At 39.6% G+C, this 24,613-nt stretch overlaps 1 protein-coding gene across 1 annotated transcript; it reads left to right on the top strand.

Moving 5' to 3' along the window:
* The first annotated feature begins 88 nt into the window (after positions 1-88).
* Positions 89-17,770, top strand: Znf286a (zinc finger protein 286A). The gene is made up of 6 exons (XM_070026988.1): positions 89-163; positions 641-786; positions 1,338-1,426; positions 6,039-6,153; positions 7,985-8,077; positions 14,497-17,770. Exons 1-6 carry the CDS (start codon positions 105-107, stop codon positions 15,720-15,722), a joined length of 1,728 nt encoding a protein of 575 aa, XP_069883089.1. The 5' UTR covers positions 89-104; the 3' UTR covers positions 15,723-17,770.
* Positions 17,771-24,613: the final 6,843 nt, after the last annotated feature.

The following is a 24,613-nucleotide window of genomic DNA, read 5'->3' on the forward strand; positions in this document are numbered from 1 at the left end:
GAAAAACGGGCGGGGGGGGGGGGCGGGAAAAAGAAGATAAACGCGCAGTGCCTTCTGGGAATCGTAGTTCCTAGTGGGACGCCTTGCCCCGCGGGTTCTCACGCATGCGCGACTACGAACTGGCCCTAGAAGTTCGTAGCCTTTGTCAGGCCAGGAATAGAAGGTAAGTTGGATGCTACCATCCTGCACTTCTTGGCTCGACCTCCACAGTGATCAGGGATCGTTCCCAGCGGAGTCGAGGCTGGAGGGCACAGACCTTGAACTCCATCCCCACATGCACGAGCCCTAATCCCTGCCCTTTGGGATTGGGGTGCAAAGGGGGTGCCAATGAGTGGCAGGGTAGGGGGCGGAATGGAGCTGGGAGTGCCGGGCAGTCGAAGGTCCTGGGTGGGTGTGCGGAACGCCACGGAGTTTGTTCGTGATTTTTTGTGCATCTACGGCAGCCTTAGTACCAACCCTCGGTGGTCCGTCCGTCCCCCACCCCCCATCCCCGGACCTCCCCAAGCGGCAGACACCGGTGTCTGAGGACCCAGCCTCATGGATGCTGCATCCAGGTTTCTAGGCTTGCGCTCCGTAGGATAGAGGCAGGCTCCACAATGAGCAGGAAAACCAAGCTGACCTGACCGAGATCTTCCCGCAGAGACGCTAGAGGGGAGGCTGGAGGGAGCACTCCGAGGCTCCAGGGACTTGCATCCATTGAGGTGGAAACTGAAGAGCAGAATCCGCAGGACATGGAGGAGGTGGTAATCATGAAGACAGATTTGGTCGAAGTCTCGAAGACAAGAGGTAGAAATTGCTCCGGGGTTGAACTTGGGTCATGGAAGGGCAGAATTCCTTCTGGGAGGGGGATAGAGGGGAAGGGCATTGCCCAAGTGGCTGCTTGGCAGAGAGGGCTGTCTGCATCCATTGTCTTGGGTATGGATGGGCTGTTTGTGGAAGATTTGGTGGAGCTGAACCTCCTTTCCACTCCGGAGTGGATGCACAGTGGACCCTTCAAAGCCGCCCCCCAAATATAAGCAGGTGTTAAGTTTCTAAGTTGGGAGCATAGTTGTGACTACTTTTGTCATGTTTTTTTTTCTTCTAAATTATTATCCCATCCTAGTCTCTATCAGTGGGGTCTGAGAATTTAGCTTTGTGTTTGCAAAAATATTTCTTCCACATGCATTGTCTTTACCCTGTGGTTCATTAATAAAATAAAAACAGACATAGAAGCCAGAGTTCTTCAATCTTAACGTTGCTAATGAGCACATGTAGCATGGTGAAGGGATTTTTAGCCTTGTAAGGTCTGAATGGGAACATAAGGCTTGGTCTCATCATTACTACTTTCTTGCCCTTAGCTATGCCTTCCCAGGATTCTCCCCTTTCCCAAGAGAAGAGCCCAGAAGAGGGAGAAGTAGCAGCTCTGCATCTCACAGCCAGATCCCAGGTAAGTGTGTCTCTACTGATGATTGAAATCCCACCGTTTTTCTCAGAGTACAGGTGCACTCCTTTCTTTTTAAAAGGGTTTCTTTGTCCACAGAGCCCATTGGGAGACCTAAGTTCTAATTTTGAGAGACTGATGGACAGACACATTAGGAAATACTTTCTGCTTACCCTTTGTAGCTCTCTTCTCCAGCTAGTATTTCTTATCTTTCTACAGGCAACTAAGCTAATTTTTGTGCTTGGTAATTTGAGAAAAACTTTTTTTGGGGCGTGGGGGTGGTGCCAGTCCTGGGGCTTGAACTCTGGGTCTAGGCATTGTCTCTGAGCTTCTGTGCACAAGGCTAGCACTGTACCATTTGAACTACAGTTCCACTTCTGGGGTTTTGGTGGTTAATTGGAAATAAGTCTCATAGACTTTCAAGCTTCTTTGAACCTTGATTCCCCAGATCTCAGCCTCCTGAGTAGGATTACAGGAGTGAATTACTGTCACCCAGTTTGGGAAAAAATTATTTTAAAGGTAATAAAGTACATATTTAAAAAAAATGTCCCTTTCTCTAGTGGAAACAGGACACAGTTGACTAGAAAAAGCATCTTAAATGCTGAAATGGTCAGAATGATAATAAATACATAGTTCAAATGAATGTTTGGAAAGGAAAGCTTATGAAGCCTTAAATTTTTCAGTTAAGATCCAGGCGTTTGGCTCACAGAATGGTCCAAATGATAGGGCACCTGACTAACAATCTCAAGGCCCTAAGTTTTAACCCCAGTATCACAAAAGAAGATCCAGCCCTCCCAGGAGACAAATGCTGAAGTAAATGTATACTTGCTTTTGTTTTGTGTTCCTCACCCTAATAACACAAATATGGCCAGTGAGAATTACTGAATTTTTCTGGGTGCTGGTGGCTCACACCTGTAAATCTAACTACTTGGGAGGCTGAGATCTGAGGATTGTGATTCAAAGCCAATCCATAAGACCTTTACTTCCAATTAACCACCAGAAAAAATGTAAGTTGAGCTGTGGCTCAAATTGGCAGAGCACTAGCCTTGAGCAAAAAGCTCAGGGACAGTGCTCAGGCCCTGAATTCAAGCCCCATGACTGACCAAAAATAAATAAATAAAAATGAATTTAGATGGAGGTTATATTACTGGTAACTTTTTAAAAACTATTTTTGTGTTGCAACTTTTGTATGTATGGAAATGTTTATGTAAAAAGTTTGATTTTCTTTTAAAAGAAAGTGGAGCTATGGGTCAAAGTAGTAGAGTACTAGCCTTGAGCAAAAAAGCTCAGGGACAGTATTCAGTTCCTGAGTTCAAGCACCACTACCAACCAGAAAAAAAAAAAGAATTAGAAAGGAGCTCTCCATGGTGAGTGTGGCATTCCACAACTCAAAGATTCCTCAATTAACCTTTCTCTTTACTATTATAATCTCTGTATAAATATTAGTAGATCATACACATTGATAGCATTTGTAAATATTAACTTCTTGGGACCCTTTTTATACCTGTCTATCTGTTGGCTTCTCAATTGCTTTACAGGGGTCTCGAAGACTTAACTAATCAAGAAACTTTAAGTTACTTCAGATAAAACTCATCTTAAACTGGCTTATGCAGAAAAAAAATTATTTACCAACATAGCGGAACATGTCTACTCTGGCTAGATAAGGCTTAAGAACAAACTGGGCATGGTGATGCATATCTGTAATCACAGCTACTTTGGAGGTATAGGTAAAAAGAATGTAGTTCCAAGATGGCCAGATAAAAGTCTGAGACAGGCTGGGAATGTAGCATAGTGGTATAGTGTTTGTTTAGCATGTATGAAGTCTTAAGTTCAATTCTTCAGTACATATAAACAAGAAAAAGTATGAGACCTTGGACTGGGGATGTGGTAGAGTGTTTGCCTAGCATGCATGAAGCCCTGGGTTTGATTCCTTAGTACCACATAAATAGAAAAAGCCCGAAGTGGTGCTGTGGCTCAAGTGGTAGAGTGCTAGCCTTGAGCATAAAAAGAAGCTCATGGAGCCGGGCGCTGGTGGCTCACGCCTGTAATCATAGCTACTCAGGAGGCTGAGATCTGAGGATCGCGGTTCAAAGCCAGCCCGGGCAGGAAAGACCATGAGACTCTTATCTCCAATAGACCACCAGAAAACCGGAAGTGGCGCTGTAGCTCAAGTGGTAGAGCGCTCGCCTTGAGCTGAAGAGCTGAGGGACAGCACCCAGACCCAGAGTTCAAGCCCCACGACTGACAAAAAAAAAAAAAAAAGAAGCTCATGGACAGTGCCCAGGGCCTGAGTTCAAGCCCCAGAATTGGCATAAATAAATAAATACATAAATAAATATATATATATGAGAGACCTTAACTGAAAAATGTCTAAAGTGAAAAGGATTGGACATGTGACTCAAGAGGCAAAATACTAACCCAGCAAGTACAGGGCACTGGGTTCAAAATCTAGTATTGACAAAAGAATTTTAGTCCTAGGAAAAGTTACAAATGGTACACAGGTATTTTATATACTATCTTCATCAGATTCTCTAAAAGTTAACATTTTATTTTGCATTATCATTCTGTTACTTCAAAATCAGGATAGTAACATTGGTATAATACTGCAACCTGCTGATCTTACTCAGATTTTCCAGCTGTTTTATTTTTGTTTTTGAAATTTCTGCTTATATCTTATACTTATGGCTTCCTTAGTTGTTGTTCTTGATTTGTGTTTCCCACTCATTTACTCACATGATTTTTAAAAAATAAAATGCAAGCCGGTGCTGGGGGGCTCACGCCTGTAATCCTAGCTACTCAGGAGGCTGAGATCTGAGGATCAAGATTCAAAGCCAGCCTGAACAGGAAAATCCGTGAGACTCTTATCTCCAATAAACTACTTAGAAAACCGGAAGTGGCACTTGGCTCAAGAGGTAGAGAGCTTGCCTTGAGCTGAAGAGCTGAGGGACAGTGCCCAGGCCCAGAGTTCAAGCCCCACAACTGACAAAAAAATAAAATAAAATGCAAATCTTTTAACTTCCTGAAATTTTTAGCCATTTGGCATTGGGTTTTTTATTTTATTTCATTATTATTTTTATATTCTGATTTTAAAATTATTTTTATTTTTCAAGTATGCATGTTTTTCAATTTACTTTGTTACTGTTGCAAATGCCTTGTGAATATGTAAATAGATGTTTCCTAACCAGTTACAGCATTTGGTGTGTATTTCAACAATTTTAGAATATTATTCACATTCCCCATGACATTGTGTAAAGGGGCATGTTCAATATTAATGTGTATCCATCTCCTTATAGTTTTTATAGGAAGGTTTGTCTCTTTTTACACACCAACATTTTTTCTGCGTGGGGTGTGTGTGTGTGTGTTGGTTGTGGGACCTGAACTCAGGGTCTGGGTGCTGTTTCTCAGCTCTTCAGCTCAAGACTAGTGCTCTACCACTTGAGCCACAGCACCACTTCTGGCTTTTTCTGCTTATGTGGTGCTGAGGAATTGAACCCAGGGCCTCATGCATGTAAGGCAAGCACTCTATCACTGAGCCATCTTCCCAGCCCTACACAGCAACATTTGTTAGTTAATGTGTGACCCTAAGCAGTTTATGGAACTGAAATTGACTAATTCAATACTTTAAATCTTGAATTAATTCCATATTTAACTGAGTTTGGGGGTAGGTCACTGCATTTTGTTGTGGTTGTTGTTGGTCATGGGGCTTGAACTCTGGGCCTGGACACTGTCCCTCAGCTCTTCAACTCAAAACTAGTGCTCTAACACTTAAACTACAGGGACACTTCCAGTTTTCTGGTGGTTAATTGGAGATAAGAGTTTCATGGGCTGGCTTTGAACGGTGCTCCTTAGATCTTAGCCTCTTGAGTAGTTAGGATTACAGGCGTGAGCCACCGGCTCCTGGCTACTGCCATTCTTTACTTTACATGACATCTATTCACAAGTTCTATATTGCAGTTTATCTTTTGAATGCTGATTGTTCCTCCAAGCTTCTTATTTTCTCTGCTTTCCCAAACTACATTGTTGACTTATTGCTGAATCTTTTTTTTTTTTTTTTGCCTGTCATGGGGCCTGTCAGGGCCTGGGCACTGTCTCTGAGCTTTTTTTTTTGCTTATGTGGTGCTGAAGAATCGAACCCAGGGCCTCATGCATGCAAGGCAAGCACTCTGCCACTGAGCCACCTTTTTAGCCCCTTGAGCTTTTTTGGCTCAAAGCTAGTGCTCCACCACTTAATCCACAGCCCCACTTCAGTGCTTTTTCGTGTGGTCTTCATGCATGCTAGGTAAGCGCTCTACCACGGAGCCACATTCCCATGGTTCATCTTTTAATGCTTTACTCCCCAATACAATACAGTCAAAGGCTGGTTTCAAGGCAACAACTACAGTTACATTTCACTTGGTTCCTATGTTGAGTCTAACACAGTATGCCTGGCACACCACTGATACTCCATGACTTTACGTAGAATATTTACCATCTAAACACTAGTCAAATCCTTCCCTCTGCCCTTGTTGAGTGTATTATCACACCTTTCCTTTGTACGAGTGCCAGCAGAAATGGGGAATATTCTATTGGAAGGCTATCAAGGAAAAGATAGTGAATAAAGGTGTGCTTTGTATTTTAGGAGAGAGTAACATTCAAGGATGTAGCCATGGACTTTACACCAGAGGAATGGGGGAAGTTGGATCCTACACAAAGGGATGTAATGCTGGAGAACTACAGGAACCTGGTCTCACTTTGTAAGGATGCATTTTATTCTTGTTATGACTCAGGGATATCATTTTCTCATTGAGAAAAATTCTTTTGGGTTTGGGCCTATTTTGTTTAATGCTAGGGACTGAACCTGCCACAAATGCACTCTATGGCTGAACTATACCCACAGCTGAGAAAAATCTTTTTCCCCCCTCCTATTGTCTTGCTTATTACGTATCATGGTGTAAGTGACAACCTAATTCACAGTAGTTCAATGGGGAAAACCAGCTTGACTCAGAAAATCAATATAGCATCAGGAATTTCACCTGTATGTTTATTTTCAGTTGGTTGGTTTGGCTTTTCCCTATATTAGCTTGATGCTGAGGTTCTCTATGTGTAGCAGAGATGGCCATCAGCAGCCCTATAGTTGAATTATTCTTCTAGTTAGAGAGCTAAAAAGGGGGGAAAAATGCTTCCGTCCTGGGAATTGACTAAATAAGGTCACGTGGCCATCGGAGAAACAATCAGACAGTCAGAAGACTCTGGTCTGTTCTGGATATTGTGCACAATATCCAGATGGGGATATGTGCACCCTGGGGATGTGTGCACAATCATGTGCTCATATTTGTATGAGGGTGGAAGATAGCTGCTCATGTACCCAATCCCTGAAGAAAGTGACTGCTAGGAGCAGGAGGTACGAAAAAATATTGGACAAAATAAATCACAGCAGTTATAATTTTATGGTGTCACTGAGGTCCCATTTTTTTCCCATCTTTTTCCTGAAATTTAAATAATCAATTCAAGAGACATGTTCTTCCTTTTTGGCAAACAAAATTGTTTTGTTTTTATAAACCCAGCTTAACTCTTCAGCAAGCTCAGGTTCTTGCTGGAGCTATTTTAGGCTCCATTTATAGTTGGTCATCCTCATTCCAGATCTTTTTTTTTTTTTTTTTTCTAGTAATGAGGTTTGAACTCAATACCTTGTACATACTCACGTGGTACTCTAACACTTAACTTTAACTTGTGTCTTTAACTCCCATTTTCTGCCTAGGGAGCAGAAAATGTTTCTCTTCTCCATTTCTCTCTTCATTTAATCCTACTATACTAAAATCCTTGCTAAAACATTTTTTAAATAATAAAATAATTTACAAACCATTTGTCTTTCTTTTGATCATCTATACTTTTTGCACAGAAGACAACATCATCATCCCACCTTTTTTTCTAATTTTTTATTGAGATTAATTTCACAGTATTGTGAGATTGTGATACTTAAAGTCACAAACACATTTTAACCTTCATGAGGCAAATTGCCACTATCATGGTCTATGAAGTTTGTGAATCCTGTGAGCTTTGACAACTCAACTACTTCGTCCACATTGGGTAATATGTACACTTCTTTCCTTTTGTTTAGTGTAAGCTGTTCCCTCTTTCCCTCTCATTCCCTCCTTCCCATTGCTGTCCTTGAGTTGCTTAGTTCATTTTCATCAATGTTTAGTGCAGCTGATCATCCCACCTTCTTTTAACCTTGAAGTTAGCCTAAATCTGAGATGAGTCAGTAATGAATTTCATTAAAAAATTCATGGAGAAATACATTAAGCAGTAGGAATTTTATGTTCTTAACAGTGTATAAATGGTGGATAGGCTCCCTAATTTTAAGTTCAAACTTTCTCTTACTTTAGTGATACTGAATTTGATGATGGACTTGAGAATCATTTTAGCAGTTCCCATTCTCTAAATGTTTCCAGTCATGTTTTTTTTTAATATAGGAAAAAATGAATCGACTTGTAATATTTTTAATCTAAAAAATAATAAAATAAATGGCATGCTTTTTTACTTTCTTCCTTTCTAACTTTCTCTCCTTTTGTTTTTAATGAGCAGGGCTTCCTATTTCCAAACCTGAGAACTACAATTTGGACAATTCCAAAGAACCATTGAAGCTTGAAAAAAAAGTTTCCAAATGTAGCTATTCAGGTAAGTCAGACAGATTGGAGTCTTCAGAAACGTGTGTGTGTATGTGTGTGTGTGTGTGTGTGTGTGTGTGTGTCTTTATTTTGAGGGTTATTTTAAAGTGCTATAAATAATTAAGGGCAGAAAAAGTAATGTATATCTATCACCAAGATTAAACACATACTAATGTTTTACTTCATTTGCCTCTTTTGTTCTTGAAGTCCTTTTTTGGTATTTTTTGCATTGTAAAATACAGAGAAACATCACAACTTTCCTGTGAATTTTCACGTTTATGTAAATAGTTCCAAATATAAAAAATAACTTTACCAGTCCCCTTAGAATCACCTTGGACCTTCTTTCAGTTGCCTTTCTCCTCCCAAGGGTAAACTTATCCTAACTGGTAACACCACAGGTTAGTTTTTTTTGTTCTTAAACTTTATCTAAATAGAATTATATTGTATATACTCTTATCTTTGGCTTTCTTCACTAAATTTTAGCTGTGAGGTATATCCAGGTTGTGAAATGTTGTTATAGTTCATTCATTCTCATTGTATAGTCTTTCATTATTTCAGCATTCCAGTTTCTTTCTTCCTTTTTTTTGGTTGGTTGAGGGGCTTGAATTCAGGGGCTGGGTGCTGTCTTTGAATTTTTGTGCTCAAGGCTAGTGCTCTACCACTTTGAGCCACAGTGCTACTTCTGGTTTTCTAGTTGTTAATTGGAGATAAGAGTCTCATGGACTTTCCTGTCTGGGCTGGCTTCCAACCGCAGTCCTCAAATCTCAGCCTCCCAAGTATCTAAGATCACATGCATGAGCTACCACCTAGCTTCTAGTTTCTTTTTCTAAGCATTTGGGTAGTTTCCAATTTAGAGTACCAAGTGCTATTATGTACATTCTGTTCATATTGAGGTTTTGAACTCAGGACCTCTCACTAGGCTAGTACTTTATCAGACCTGCTTTTGCTGTTTTTTTTTTTTTTTTGGGGGGGGGTCCGGTCATGGGGCCTGAACTCTGGGCCTGGGCGCTGTCCCTCAGCTCTTCAGCTCAAGGCTAGCACTCTACCACTTGAGCCACAGTGCCACTTCTGGATTTTTTTTTCTTTTTGCTTATGTGGTGGTGAGGAATCGAACCCAGGGCCTCAGGCATGCAAGGCAAGTGCTCTACCACTGAGCCACCTTCCCAGCCCCTTGCTGGTTATTTTTGAAATAGAGTCTTGTCAATTTTTCTGCCTAGGCAGAATCACATTCCTTTATCACTCAGCTTCCAAGTAGCTAGTATTATAGGTGTGAGTCTCCAGCACCCAGCTTTCAAATATATTCTTCACATATCTTTTCATGAACACGTATATGTGTTTCTGTTGGATATATACTTACAGGTAAAAAAACGGGGTCATAGGTTAGATGCATGTTTTCGATAGATAATGCCAAAGAGGTTTTCAAAGTTATTGTACCAATTACATATCATCTGCAGAGGATGTGAATTCTAGTTGGTTTACATGATTATCAACATTCACATTGTCTTATCTTCATTTTAGCTATGTTTATAGGTATGTAATATTTTTTGCTGTTTGAAAAATAAACAAATTAGAGATTCAGTTAAAGTGCTTTCATTATTTCATTCTCTAGAAATAACACCCGTGTCTTCAAGTTAGAGTGAATCATTTTGGTGTTTGCATGTCCAGTTGTGTATGTGTGTGCATATATGTATGTATATTTTATTATCCTTTTTCTTTCATCTTTTTCATCTTTCTGTTTTATTAATTTATGTTAATATGTAATGAATCTCTATACTAACTAATGGAGTAAGTCCCTCGTGAATAAGCTGAATGGCTTACTTTTACGTTTTTGTCATTAGCAAGAGTTGCAGTGGTCATTTGTTTATTGGCTTCTCTTCATATTGACATTTGGGGCTAAGGTAAATAACTGAAGGAGGATTACTGAGTCTTAAAATATCACACATTAGGGCTGGGAAAGTGGCTCAGTGGTAGAGTGCTTGCCTTGCATGCATGAGGCCCCGGGTTTGATTCCTCAGCACCACATAAGCAAAAAGAAAAAAAAAGCCGGAAGTGGCACTGTGGCTCAAGTGGTAGAGCGCTAGCCTTGAGCTGAAGAGCTGAGGGACAGCACCCAAGCCCAGAGTTCAGGCCCTACAACCCCCCGCCCCCCAAAAAAAATCACACATTAGTTGTACTAGGAATTGTCAAGACCCCACCCAGTTTGGCCAACAGTTATCAAACTTTCTCACTTTTGTCCATTTGGTAGATACAAAATGCTACTTCATGTGTTTTATTTATATTTTACTGATATGATGATTTAATGATGTGAGTTTGAATATTTTATGATTATTTTCTCCAGCTTTTCTTGGTTGGAGCTTTGTGTGTGTTTTATTTTTTTAATTTGTTATTTTTTATTTGCATATTTTAGATTCTAATATATGATAAAGGTAGATTTACAAATCATTGAGGAAAAAAATGGTTCTTCTAGTCTTTGGCTTACTTTATTTTATGGTGTCTTAGGAAGATTTATTTTTTTAATATTTTAGGATCAGTTTTATTGATTTTTGTTTGTTTTTATAGTGCTGAGGATCAAGATGCTGTGTATACTAGACAGTGCTCTGCCCCTGAGCTATATCCTAAGCTGTTATTGAGTTCTCTAATAGTTCTTTTGTGAATTTTTTTGTGCCAGTGTCAGAAAAATAATAAATACAGTAGACCTGTGGTATCTGTGGGTCTATAGTTCCAAGGAGATCACAAAGAAAAACAATGAATAGAGTTGAGGTCCTATAATGCTGCTCAAATATCACTTAAACTAAGCATCCTAATTTTTTTTTTTGGGGGGGGGGTTTGGTCATGAGGCCTGAACTCTGGGCCTGGGCGCTGTCCCTCAGCTCTTCAGCTCAAGGCTAGCGCTCTACCACTTGAGCCACAGCGCCACTTCCGGCTTTTTTTTTCTTTTTGCTTATGTGGTGCTGAGGAATTGAACCCAGGGCCTCAGGTATGCAAGGCAAGCGCTCTACCACTGAGCCACCTTCCCAGCCCACATCCTAATTTTTACCTTGCTTTTTAGGCACAATTTGCTTTTGGAGAGGCTAGGTCTCACAAAATAAGGACAGCAGATCATACTCTATTAGCTCTAGCTCAAGGGCTGACCAGGGTCTCATGTAAAATACTAGGCATTAAATAATTAACTTTATGGCCCACATGCTCTCTCTGCATTCATTCAGTTTGACATGGTAGTATGAATGCAGCTATATACAATATGTAAATGAATGGATATAACTATGTTTCAATAAACCTTTTTTAGAAAAATTGTGAGCAGATTGTGACTGCTAACCAACATTGTAACTAATAGCTGTTGTTCAGTATGTTTTGTTTTTCTCAAAACCCCAAAGTGGCAATGTGTGAAATCTCCCTATTTTCAGTTGATGGCAACTAATTTTTAAAAAATATATAATTAATGAAGGCCAAACAAACATAGTCTGAGTCCACATTTTACTGTTTGTAGCTCTGCTTTCTTCGTGGGGAGTTTGATCATTCTCCGACCAAATATCTGTCACCTATCTAGAAGAATCTCATAGTTTCATTTCCATGCTAGACCTCACCAGAGCTCCTGTTCTGTCTCTATTTGCTTATGTCAAAGACACCTCTTTAAACAAAGTATTTCAAACTAGCAATTGTTTTAAAACTGCTATCTTATCAGAGTGATACATACCAGAATTCTATAATCAGTCTTTACATTTCCCCTCTTTAATCTTTATCCAACTCATTCACTTGCCTAATGATATTCTAAATATTACTTCACTGTTAATATTCCTTCCTGCCCCTTGTATTTGCCTGGACTACTGACAGTCTTCCTGATTTCACTTTCATCCCTAAATATTCTTTTCTATATACCTGATGATAGTGATGTTTCAAAATTAAATTGGAACATGTGAGCTCTTTGCTTAAAATATTAAGGTGGGTTTTCACTGCCCTTAGAATAATAGCCAGAATTCTGGAGGCCTACAAATTCTTACAGTACTTCATTCCTGGTGTCATTTTGTCCCTATCTTATATTACAACAGTTCTGCTGAATATTTTTGGTGTCAGAGGACCTAGCTTTAAAAATGACTAAATATCCTAAAGAGCTTTTGTTTATGTAGGTTCTATCTAATAATGCTTACTGTGTTAGAAATTAAAGCTGGGAGACTTTTAAGCTAGTAGTAAATTACTTAAAAATAACAATTATGGCCGGGCACTGGTGACTCATACCTATAATCTTAGCTACTCAGGAGGCAGAGATCTGTGGATCATGGTTCAAAACCAGCCTGGGCAGGAAAATCCGTGAGACTCTTATCTCCAATAAACCACTAGAAAACTGGAAGTGGCACTGTGGCTCAAATGCTAGATTACTTACCTTGAGCTGAAGCATGCAGGGACAGCCCCCAAACCCAGAGTTCAAGCCCCACGACTGACAAAAAAATAAATAAATAAAAAATAAAAAAATATATACTATGGGTTAACACAATAGAATTTTTAAGAAAATTTTTTGTAAAGCAAAAAATGTAATTAATAATAGCAGTGTCTTATACTTTTGTAATTCTCTTTACTATATAACATATTATAATAGAAAATACCCATATTTTCAATCTACTTCTGAATGTAGTTTATAATGATTGTTTCAGTTGAAGTATATGAAGGAAATCCATCATTATGCAAATACATAACTAGAAAAAGAAATATTGCACCCTTTTCACATAATTATGGCCATTCTTTGGTATGACTCCCATATTGGGTAAGGATACTTCCCTAAAGAACTGGGACAATGCAAAATTCTGAAACTATATCTGTAATTCTAAAATCTGAATTGTTCCTTTAGAAAATACTGGTTCACTAAGTTATACTAATATTCCAAATGTTGATACTTTGTATTGTATTTTCAAAAATATAACTTTTACTTTTGTATGTATATGTTTGTGTCTCCCCTTGCTTTTTTCCCATCTCAAAACTAGTAAACTATGCATACTCAGTTATACCTTGCTTTTTCACATATACTTAATAGAAGCATAATATTATGGTTTTGTGTGTGCTGATAATAGGGACTTGAACTCAGGACCTGGGCACTGTCCCCTTGTTTGTTTTTTTTTGTTGTTGTTTTTAATGAGTGTCATTAATTGGGGAAAAGAGTCTTACAGACTTTTCTTGCCCAGGCTAGCTTTAAATCACAATCCTCAGATCTCAGTCTCCTAAGTAGGTAGGATTACAGGTATGAGCCATTGGTGCTCAGTGAACCTGGGTATCATTTTTTATTTATTTTTTTTTTTTGTCAATCATGGGGCTTGAACTCTGGGCTTGGGCACTGTCCTTGCACTCTTCAGCTCAAGGTGCGTGCTCTACCGCTTGAGCCACAGCGCCACTTCTGGTTTTCTAGTGTTTTATTGGAGATAAGAGTCTCATGGACTTTCCTGCCTGGGCTGGCTTTGAACCTCAATCCTCAGATCTCAGCTAGGATTACAGGTGTGAGCCACCGGCACCAGGCTATATGTCATTTTATTCCAATGTATATCTTTCTCACTTAAAGAAGGTACATAGTGTACCATTGTATATATACACTAGTTTATTCAGGTTTTTTACTATTTAAAGTTATTAGATATGCTACCAGTCTTTTGCTATCTCAGTGAATAGCTTTAGAGAATAGCTTTCTGTTATATATTAGTTCATATATTTGCCTTTATGTGTGTGTGAAATAATAGGTTTTTTTTTAAGGAACATATTATTTAAAAAAATGTTAGGAAGACTAAGGTAGGAGTAGAATGCATATCTGCATGTAAATAGAAGACAGGCTAGTGGCTCAACCTGTCATCCTAGCTACTCTGGAAGCTAAGATCAGAGGCTCACCATTTGAAGCCAGGAAACTCCATGAGACTCTTATCTCCAATACTCAAAAGAGCCAGAGTAGCGCTGTGGCTCAAGTGGTAGAATGCTCACCTTGAGCGAAAGAAGCTCAGGGACAGCACCCAGGCCCAGAGTTCAAGCCCCAGGCCTAGCAAAATAAATAAGTAAGTAAATAAATAAATAAATAAATGAGATTAGAATCTCAGTATTTATAATTGTACTCTACACTAAGATGGAAAATGTATGCATATTTGTTACAACATATTATATAACATGTTTTCTTATATCCTGATCTTTGTACTCATTGCCTGCTCATCCACTGGTCATTGCTGCATCCCTTCATACCTAGTCACCTTTCCTTTTTTCTAACTCTTCTTCATTAGAGTATATCCCTTTTCTGTGCATATGCTTTTATGTCCCTCCATTTGCTTCCCTTTTGCAAGTCATTTAGTAAAGATCAAATCTACTTATGCCTTGAAGGCATACTTTTCACCTTCAATTACTCCTACCAATTATCTAACTGCCTTTGTGTTGAGCTTAGAAAAGAAAATTTGCATTTCCACTGTCTTTCAGACTTGGAGAGTAGACCGGAGAGCAAGGATTCAACTTCAATACAAGATTTATTTAAAAACGAATCACATCATGTTACAGTGAAAGACAGACTGACAAGTGTCCATGACTCTACCTTGGAAACAGCGCTTGAATGTAAAAATTGGCTAGAGAATCAGCAAGGAAATCAAGAGAGACACTTGAGAGAAATGTTCACGCATCTGAATGCCCTCCCCGATGAAAGAGGTCATGAGCAGGATGTATATTGGAAAAGTTGCAATCAGAAATCTCTCCTTATGACTCAAAACCGAGTTCCCAAAGGATCTTATGCTTTCCATACAGTTGGAAAACAACTAAAACAGAAATCAAACCTAATGAACAAGGAGAGAACACATAAAGAGAAAAAACCTCATAAATGTAATGATTGTGGTGAACTCTTCACTTACCATTCAGTTCTTATTCGACACCAGAGAGTCCATACTGGCGAGAAACCCTATACCTGCAATGATTGTGGGAAATCTTTTAGCCACAGAGCTAATTTAACTAAACACCAGAGAACTCATACTAGAATTCTCTTTGAGTGTAATGAATGCAAGAAAACCTTCACAGAAAGCTCATCCCTTGCAATACATCAGAGAATTCACATTGGAGAAAGACCTTATGAATGTAGTGAGTGTGGAAAAGGTTTCAATAGAAGCACACATCTTGCACAGCATCAGTTGATTCATACAGGAGTGAAACCTTATGAATGTAATGAGTGTGATAAAGCTTTCATCCATTCATCAGCACTGATTAAACATCAAAGAACTCATACCGGAGAGAAACCCTATAAATGTCAAGAGTGTGGGAAAGCCTTTAGCCATTGCTCATCTCTTACAAAGCATCAGCGAGTTCATACTGGAGAAAAGCCATATGAGTGTAGTGAATGTGGAAAAACTTTTAGTCAGAGCACACACCTTGTTCAGCATCAGAGAATCCATACTGGAGAAAAACCCTATGAATGTAATGAATGTGGGAAAACTTTTAGCAGGAGCTCAAACTTTGCTAAACATCAGAGAATTCATATTGGAAAGAAACCTTATAAATGTAGTGAATGTGGGAAAGCCTTTATTCATTCATCAGCTCTTATTCAACACCAGAGAACTCATACTGGAGAGAAACCCTTTAGGTGTAATGAATGTGGAAAAAGCTTTAAATGCAGTTCATCCCTCATCAGACATCAAAGAATTCATACTGGAGAGCAACCCTGAGAAATTAATAAATGTGAATAAATGTAAGTTGGCTTTATCACTGTGTTAAATGTTTGGTGGAATATCCATATGTCTTTGAGGACCAATTTTATTTCATCTAATTTCACCTGCCTAAATTCCATAGACATCTAATTTCATTTGCCTAGTACATAATTTTGAGCTATAGAAAAAATATTCCTTATGCCCATTGAAAATTATGAAACTTCTATCCAGAGATCTTGCAGATTTTATCTTCAAACTTCCAAATATCCATTTATAGAAGTTTAGGAAATTCTGTGGGAGGATAGCTGTAGACATTGTGAAATCCCCTTTCTTGGTCCTGCAAACTGTGTTGTAGCCTCTCATTTGTAAGAAAATTCTCATTTTGTAACAAGCTAATGACTCACCTTTATCATGAGAAAAATGCAACTTATTATGCTGAATCCAAACTAGAGACCTAAGTATACAGGTAGTATCATTTCCCTAGAGTGTCATTTCTTTTACTAGTCATAGAAACTTTAAGACTAAAAAAAGAGAAAGTGGATTTGATTCCCCATCACTCCCAAAGGGTGCTGTCTAATATGATGAACATAACTAAAATGTTGCATAAGGCTCTAAATTGTGATTACAGGAACTTTGGGTCATAGATTGTTATCCTGTTGAGATTCATTTTTGTAATTCTCTTCGATTTACCCTGAAGTACAAATTGGCTCAAAACCTTAACTGTAATTATTAATCAAGACACTCTTTTTATTTTCCTTGGCATTGCTTGAATCCTTGGTTTTATACATTTAAATGATTAGGAAAACCTTGTTTTTCTACATTATTCAGCTTCTTGTAAACTGCTTTTGCCATGTAGAAAAAGAACCCTAGGGATATAGAGCACCTAAAAGTTAGGATCCCAGTCAAGAAAAGTACCAAAGTAACTGTGAGGCCCTACTTTTCATGTTTGTAAAAGCTCACAGGACAAAACTCAAGTGACTTACTTGAGGATAAGCAGCTTCCTTTCATAAAGAATTTGCCATTTCTTTGGCCTTCCTGTTTACCTGCACTTTGTTGTTCTTGCTCACTTGTATGTTGGTTGGTCATTATTCCAGACTTATTAAGAAAGCATGAAATTATAATGGACCTATTAGTGTAAATTATATGGATGGCTAAGGACTGTGGGTGGGATTGATTCAAAACACAGAAGCAGGAATTCAAATGTCAATTTTAAAACTATTTCGTACTATTACTTGTCATATGGAAAGTATACTATAGAAAATTATAGAAATAGCACAGATGTCTTCTTTCCTGTTCTCTGAATCCTACCTTCCCTCTTATACTCTTATCCCCTGTATCTTATCCCTGTTACTTATTATTCACACCTAATAGACCTAGCTTGAGAGCTCCCTTGTGCTCACAAGCATTTATTCTCTCTATGTATGCACAAATCTGTAATACCCATTTCAAATACATTATTTAACAAGGTGGAGAAGTATCAGTCAGTAGGAGACACTTGAAAATGAGTGTATCAAGCTGGTCCCTGGTGGCTCAGGCCTATAGATAGAGCTACTCAGGAGGCCAAAATTTGAGTATTGTGGTTTGGAGCCAGCCTGGACAAGGAAGTCCATGAGACTCTTATGTCCAATAAACTACTAAAAAAAAGCTGAAAGTGGAACTGTGGCTAAAGTGGTAGAGTGTAAGCCCCAGGACTGATATAAAGCTGTGACTGTTCTATTCTCTGGTGTCCTATGCTTCTGTTTCTACCAGGAGCTGTTCTTCAGCGTTTCCATAGGATCCATTTGATTTTGTTTTTGTTTGTTTTCTGTCCACATGTCACGGAGGACGGGGAGCTATCTGGTGGTTCTAGCACCTCAAGTTCGCAATCTCATTGCAGTTTAAATAGCAGGGGATGGACTTATTCTCTAAGCTCTGGAAATAAAACTGGGAACTCTAGTCCTTTGCACTTCAGTATTTATCCTTTTTATGCCTGATGTTCAGCCTGATTTCTTGTTTGTATCCCAATGTGAATGTTGCAAGTGTTAATGCTCTGCCTTTTAAATGTTTATGGTATTTATAAATTAAAAAAGATTGCTCTTATAGTCAACTATCAATAAAGATGTTCTTTGTATATATATTATCAAAAACTTGTTACCTGTATCTAACTTCCAATTTGAACTTATTTTAAGTTGTGAAGAAAATCAGGCATAAATTATTTATCATTCAGGAAACCAATAACATTTTATTTATACTTTTTTATTGTAAAGGTGATGAATGGGGGTTAAAATTTAAAAATAAGGTAATGAGTACATTTCTTTTTAAACACGGCTTAACTTCTGGAAAGATGGGATGGGGAATTCAATATAGCTATGAGAAAAGGAGTAAAGAAAGATAGATTTGGTACTGGGAAGGTGGCTCAGTGGTAGAGTGCTTGCCTCACATGCATGAGGCCCTGGGTTCGATTCCTTAGCACCACATAAACAGAAAAAGCCAGAAGTAGCGCTGTGGCTCCAGTGGTAGAGCACTAGCCTTGAGCTGAAGAGCTCAGGACAGCACCCAGGCCCAGAGTTCAAGCCCCCACCATCAACAATACAAATAAAGTAAGACTGTATGTATGTATGTATGTATATATGTGTGTGTGTGTGTGTGTGTGTGTGAAAGATAGATCTATCATGTAGTACTGAATCCTTAGGCCATGTTACAGCACTATTCACTTAAAAGTGATGAGAGAGGTAAGAAGTTCATATAAAAAGCACAGTTAAATGGATTGGGAATGTGGCTTAGTGGTAGAGTGCTTGTCTAGCATGTATAAAGCCCTGGTTTGATTCCTCAGTGCCACATAAACAGAAAAAGCTGGAAGTAGCACTGTGGCTCAAGTGATAAAGTTCTAGCCTTGAGGAAAAGAAGTTCAGGGACAGTGCCCAGGCTTTAAGTTCAAGCCCCAGGACTGGCAAAACAAAAACAAAAAAAACAAAAAACCAGAGCCAGGCCCAGGTGACTCATGCTACTCAGGAGGCTGAGGTCTGAGGATTGTGGTTCAAAGCCAGTCTGGGCAGGAAAGGCCATGAGACTCTTATCTCCAATAAACCACTCAGAAAACCGGAAGTGGTGCTGTGGTACAGTGCTCACCTTGAGCAAAAGAAGCTGAGGTACAGCACCCAGGCCCAGAGTTCAATCCCCATGACCAAAAAAAAAAAAAAGCATAGTTAAAATGGTTAAAATTATTTCATATTGGATTTGGGAGAAAACAATGTAATGTCACCCAAAAGTATAAAAATGATTGTATCTGGGTATTAGTGGGTAACGCTTATAATCTAACTCAGGAGGCTGAGATCTGAAGATCAATGTTCAAAGTCAGCCTGGGCAGGAAAATCCATGCAACTGTTATCTCCAATTAATCACAAAAAAAATTGCAAAAGAAGGCTAAATAATCAAAATCACTGGAAATTTTATTTCAGGTATCCATTAAATGTCATTTATGGTTTTTATTTTCTTAAATATATTTTCACTTTGTTTCCATGTTACTTGTTTTTTTCTTGAAACACTGAGTCTCATTAGGTACCCTGGACTGGCCTCAAAATGACCCTCCTAATCAGCCTATACGTTTGAAGCTCTATGTCCCTACTTTCTCCCTTTCCTTCCTTACCTCATTCTTCCTTGATTCCCATAACTAGGCCCAGCATCACATGAATTGTCCTTCACTGTGTTTTATTGGAAACATAGAAAGCTAAATCCTTGTGGCAGAACTCATAATGCATTATGCATTCCAATTAAAATGCTCAACAAAAAGGCATTTTCACTGAATTGTGTTTCTTATATTTTTTTACAATGTAACATTTTTGACTGATTTTATCTATAAATCATCCTTAGATATTCTGAATATATGTATATATCATAAATATGTATATATTATATATATACATATATATTATATTATGTATATATGTATATATATATCACATTTCCTTCTCATCTCTCCTAGTTGCCTATAAGCTTGTTGTGGGCAGAATTGTTGTCCTATTAGAATAGTTCACATACCTGGAGAATATAAAGGATGAACCTAGAGATTCAACCATTGCTAAATCAAGGACTGTTAACACCATCTCTACTCTCTTTTCTTCTGTTTATGTTTATGACTGTTAACACCATCTCTACTCTCTTTTCTTCTGTTTATGTCTGCTTTGGTGACACATATATTCATGGTGCCAAGGAGAAGACTTCTTTCCAAATAGCTCCCACAAAATCCCAAAGCTGTTTCTCAGCATTGTTTGGCCTTACCAATAACCACCACTTACTTCTTCCAAAATGGGGTTCTCACATTGGCTGGGCCTAAGAGAGGGAGGAGTCCATCCTACTCACTCTACTTATACTACCAGTGAGTAAGATGAACTTCCTTATATCCAAATTTGATGATCAGGAGAAACACTGCAGTTGGAATATAGACCTCATCTAGTTCCTCAAAGGGGAGCTGTTTGCCAAAGATCAAGCAGTGGACACATGGACAGAAGGCCAAAACCTAGGAAATGTTCACTACATCAACTTCATAAGGTTTCTGTAAGAATGCATGAAATGTTTTGTAAACATTGTTTTATTTTAATAGTTTTCTATTGTTCAAAGCTAGGCTGGGGTGTGTAAGTTTGTGTGTATGTGTTTACTTATACATGTATATAGTATTAGCAGATACCTCTCATCTCAAAGATATATATATATATATATATATATATATATATATATATATATGCATACATGTCTCACAAGAATGTGAATTCTTAAGGCTAATTTATGCTAACTGTACACTGCAGATTGGCAGGGAATCTAACATATAAAAATGTAAGAGAAGGGCTGGGAAGGTGGCTCAGTGGTAGAGCACTTGCCTTGCATGCTCGAGGCCCTGGGTTCAATTCCTCAGCACCACATAAGCAAAAAGAAAAAAGCCGGAAGTGGCGCTGTGGCTCATAGTGGTAGAGCGCTAGCCTTGAGCTGAAGAGATGAGGGACAGCGCCCAGGCCCAGAGTTCAGGCCCCATGACTGGACCCCAAAAAAAAAATGTAAGAGAAGGGTGATGATATGTGTGATACTCTCCCACTCTATCCCCAAAGTGAGATCAGAGTAAGATCTCCCAGGTTTACCCCCACCATTTGCCTAGCTCATGAAATGCATAAACTACTACAGGGTCATTGTCTGTCTGGGATGTCTTCCAAGAACACTCGCCTTGATGTTCACCTATATGACCTATTCATTGTGGATGACTTGGAGGTCCTTATAGTAAATCAGAGGCCAACTGATGACACAGTTACCAGCTCAAATACAGCTTTTGTTATGCTGGAAGGAAAGGAGGGAGCCAGAGAGTCTTGTGCTGACACACTTCTTCCACCCAATTTTATTCTGGAAAACAGGATGCACTCCCTGGGTGGGGGCCAAGAAGTACCATCTCCTCTCTATCTACAGAAGAGAGGACTCAATCTCCCATTCTCCACATATCATAGGATCGGTGGATCAATAAACAGCATCTCTTGCTTCTAAAAAAATTGGGATGTGACACATTTGTGGGTTGAACCCAGGGTCTTGCTCATGCAAGGGAACCACTCTGCCACTTGAGTCACACTCCCAGTCTAAATATTTTTTTCCTTGATACATGATCATTGTACATACACAATAGGTACCAGGTAAAAATCCAATGCAAGTTTAAAATGTTTGATCAAATCAAGGTAACTGGCCTCTCCGTCTCCTCAAACATTTGTCATTTGTTTTGGAAACTTTCAAAACTCTTTTCTAATAGTACATTGTTACCTCTTTAAAATAATCTTCAGCTGATCACAGTGGCTGGCTCATCCCTATAATACCAGCACTTGAATTCCAGGCTAGATGTAGGCCCTCTCTCAAAGAAACATCTGCTCTGAGGCAAGATTAGTTCTTCCATCCCAGATTCTCCAGTGTACCCTGGCATATGCATGGAAACTCACAGAAAAACCGCTATTTCACCATTAGACATGAACTGCTTTCAGAGTAAGGTTTTCTCTGCTATGATCTCACAGCATTATGGGCAGATTTTATCCTCTTTGTTTCATGAGTCCTCAATACATTTACATGCACCACCCAAATTTCTGTCCAAGGACAATTCAAGCCTTCCATTGATGTAACTTTTAAAAGTTGTGGTATGTGCCAATAAAAAGCTAGTAGGAAGGAGAGTGAACTCAATGGATTGCAATTTAGAAGCAGGTTACAGGTAGAGTCTTGATGAGGCTATAACTTTTTCTCTATCAAAGGCAGCCACATGACACTGAATGTATAGCTGTACAGAAGAAAGGGAGTACTATCCAGTGTTCCAGAGCACTACCTTTTGGAATGTGACCAAGCATAGAAGCATCTTCCTAAATGTCTTAGATATCCATGTATTTATAATCCCAAAATGCATATAGATATCAATGCCAGGCATAAAGGCCAAATTTGTAGTAGTCAGGTTCTCTGTTTCTGCAGTAGGATGATGGGCCAGATCATTTGCTTGTCGAAGAAAATGCTAGACATACTATGACCACCAGTAATAATTAGATCAAATAGAATTGGAAGGAATGATGCTAAAGTAGCTCTGCTACAGGTCGTGGAGGTGAGAACTTCCTAAAGCAGCTGCAGGAGATAACATGTGCGATCTCTATGGTAAGATGATAAGGGCAAAGGACTTCCCTGTCAACAAGTGGTTATAATAATGCTGCTTCAACCTGCCAGCCCTTGCTCTGCTCAACATGAATGTACAGAGTTCTGAATGCCTTGAGGAAATCTTGACAAACAGTACCAAAGATAACACAGAATCTTGGATGTGAGGGCGACTAGCTTCGACATATGTCACTTCATTGATTGCCAGGGTTGATTTGGCTGATCTGGCTGGCTAGGTGGGCGTTCCCTTCCTTCCTCACCGCTCCATGTGCGTTCCTCCCGAAGCTGCGTGCTTGGAGGACAGCAATCCCCAATAGAGGAGGACCAGTCTTCAGTCAAGGGTATACAAGTATTTGTGCTCCCCTGCTAGAACCTCCAAACAAGCTCTCAAGATAACACTGAACCATCCCAAAATGAGCAGATCATTTGGGATGACCAAACAGCAAGGTAGAAGAGCTCAAGCCTTGTGGGAAAGTTACAGTGGCCTTGGTGTTACTCATAATAATCTGATAAACCCTGGGGATTTGTTTTTTCTTCCTTGTGACTGAAATGTGGCTTGACCTCTGAGCCACAGACTTTCATCTGCTCAAGGCTAGTGCTCCACCACTTGAGCCACACCTCTAGTTCTGTTTTTGTTTTGTTGTTGTTGTTGTTGTTCTTATGAGTGATAGGAGACAAGAGTCTTCCAGATTTATCTGATCCCGGCTGGCTGTCATGAATTTTCTTAATCCCAAAGCTGGATTGTGCACTGTGACTATGCATGCGAAGCCAGTGTTAGCCTGAAGTTGAAATAATTTGAATCCAGCTCTGCTGAGACCTGAGTGAACCTGGTATAGCTGCTAGGTATGAGTTCTGTCCAGCACCAGGCAGAGAATCCCTGCCAACACTGTTGATTGCTCTGTGCCCAGGTGGTTCTTAGAATACAGTTGCTCTCCTGAGCTTTTGCCCTTTGTTGGCTACCCAACCCTTGGTTGGGTTCTGAAATCTGAGCAGGCTCAGCTACCAGTTGAGGAGTCCTTTCTGATTCCCTTTAAGAACCAGTGATCTACTAGTTCTCGAGGGCCTCCTGGATACAATGCAGGAACAGGATTCTCCTCTCTGGAAGGCCAGGCAGGACCGTCCCTAAGTCTACCTAGACCAGGTGAGTCTAGTAAGGCTTCTGCAGAGTACTGTGGGTTTATAGTGTTTTGTCCACTGAGATTCATTCACCTCCCATATCCTGAGATATACAAGTCACCTCTCAATGGCTGTCCTTATGTTAATGAGTAGAGCACTCAGAATTTGGGGGCCTTAAAACAAGTCCCCAAATTCTGAATCATCTACTTTGTCATTTGCATCCTGAGCTCCCATACACTCCTCAGTTTTCTAATAAGTTGGGAGGGAAAATCAGTTCTGTGGCTATGGACAGGGAGAGGGGAGAGGACAATCCTAGGTGATAGGATGAACACAGGAGCTGCTTGTGACAGAAGCTGTCTATCTTTGTTGGGATGTCTGTCCTTGTGTTAATGAGTAGAGCCTTAAAACCAATGTTTGAAGGCCCCCAAATTCTGAGTGCTTTAAAATAGGAAACAGTCTGCAGCTCCAACCCAAGCTCTCCCATGAGGAAAGGAATTTGAAGTTAAATACAAGGAAAGCTGCCCTGGCCATAGATAAGCCCACCCTTCCCACAAGTCTTCAGTCCAGTTCAGGGATTTGTTGTTTTGTTTTTTATCAGAGTGGGGGCTCTATTGATTGAGACTGAGTTACTCAGGATATCTGAAATCAGGGAACAACTGTACCCTAGGGAGCCTGGAGACATACTCTGCCATAGGATCTGTATGGGAGATTTCCACAAGAGGGGCTGTGCAGAGGGGGAGGGTCTGATGTTGACCCACTGAGATATTTACATAGTGAGGAGCTAGGGTGGTGACAGGTGCTGTGGTTGGCTGCCTCACCCTCTCTGGAGTGAGTGTGCTACATTTCCTGAGCATAACTAAAAAAAAAAAAGTAGAACTTTGGGCCCATGGCTGGTGGAATGTCTCAGGGTATGTGTGGAATGTTACCAGATGGGTTGAGAGGACTGAGCCACAGATCAGTAGCCAAAGATCCTGATTATTTTAGTTTTCTTCTTCCACTCCAGATTCTTTTTGTTGTTGGTGGTGGTTGTGGAGCATGAACTCTGTGTCTTGGCATTGTCCCTGAGCCTCTTTGTGCTCAAGGCTAGTGCTCTCCCACTTGAGCCACAGTACCACTTCTGGTTTTTGAGTGGTTAATTGGATAGAAGAGTCTCATGGAAACTT

This window comes from Dipodomys merriami, unplaced genomic scaffold (assembly GCF_024711535.1).
Source record: "Dipodomys merriami isolate MVZ:Mamm:240054 unplaced genomic scaffold, mDipMer1.0.p SCAF_19, whole genome shotgun sequence".
NCBI classification, from domain to species: Eukaryota; Metazoa; Chordata; class Mammalia; order Rodentia; family Heteromyidae; genus Dipodomys; species Dipodomys merriami.

Coding starts and splice junctions, on each gene's coding strand:
- Znf286a (XM_070026988.1), top strand. CDS start 105: ATGCGCGACTACGAACTGGCCCTAGAAGTTCGTAGCCTTTGTCAGGCC. Junction 1,427..6,038: donor ATCTCACAGCCAGATCCCAG/GTAAGTGTGTCT, acceptor TTTGTATTTTAG/GAGAGAGTAACATTCAAGGA. Junction 6,154..7,984: donor CAGGAACCTGGTCTCACTTT/GTAAGGATGCAT, acceptor TTTAATGAGCAG/GGCTTCCTATTTCCAAACCT.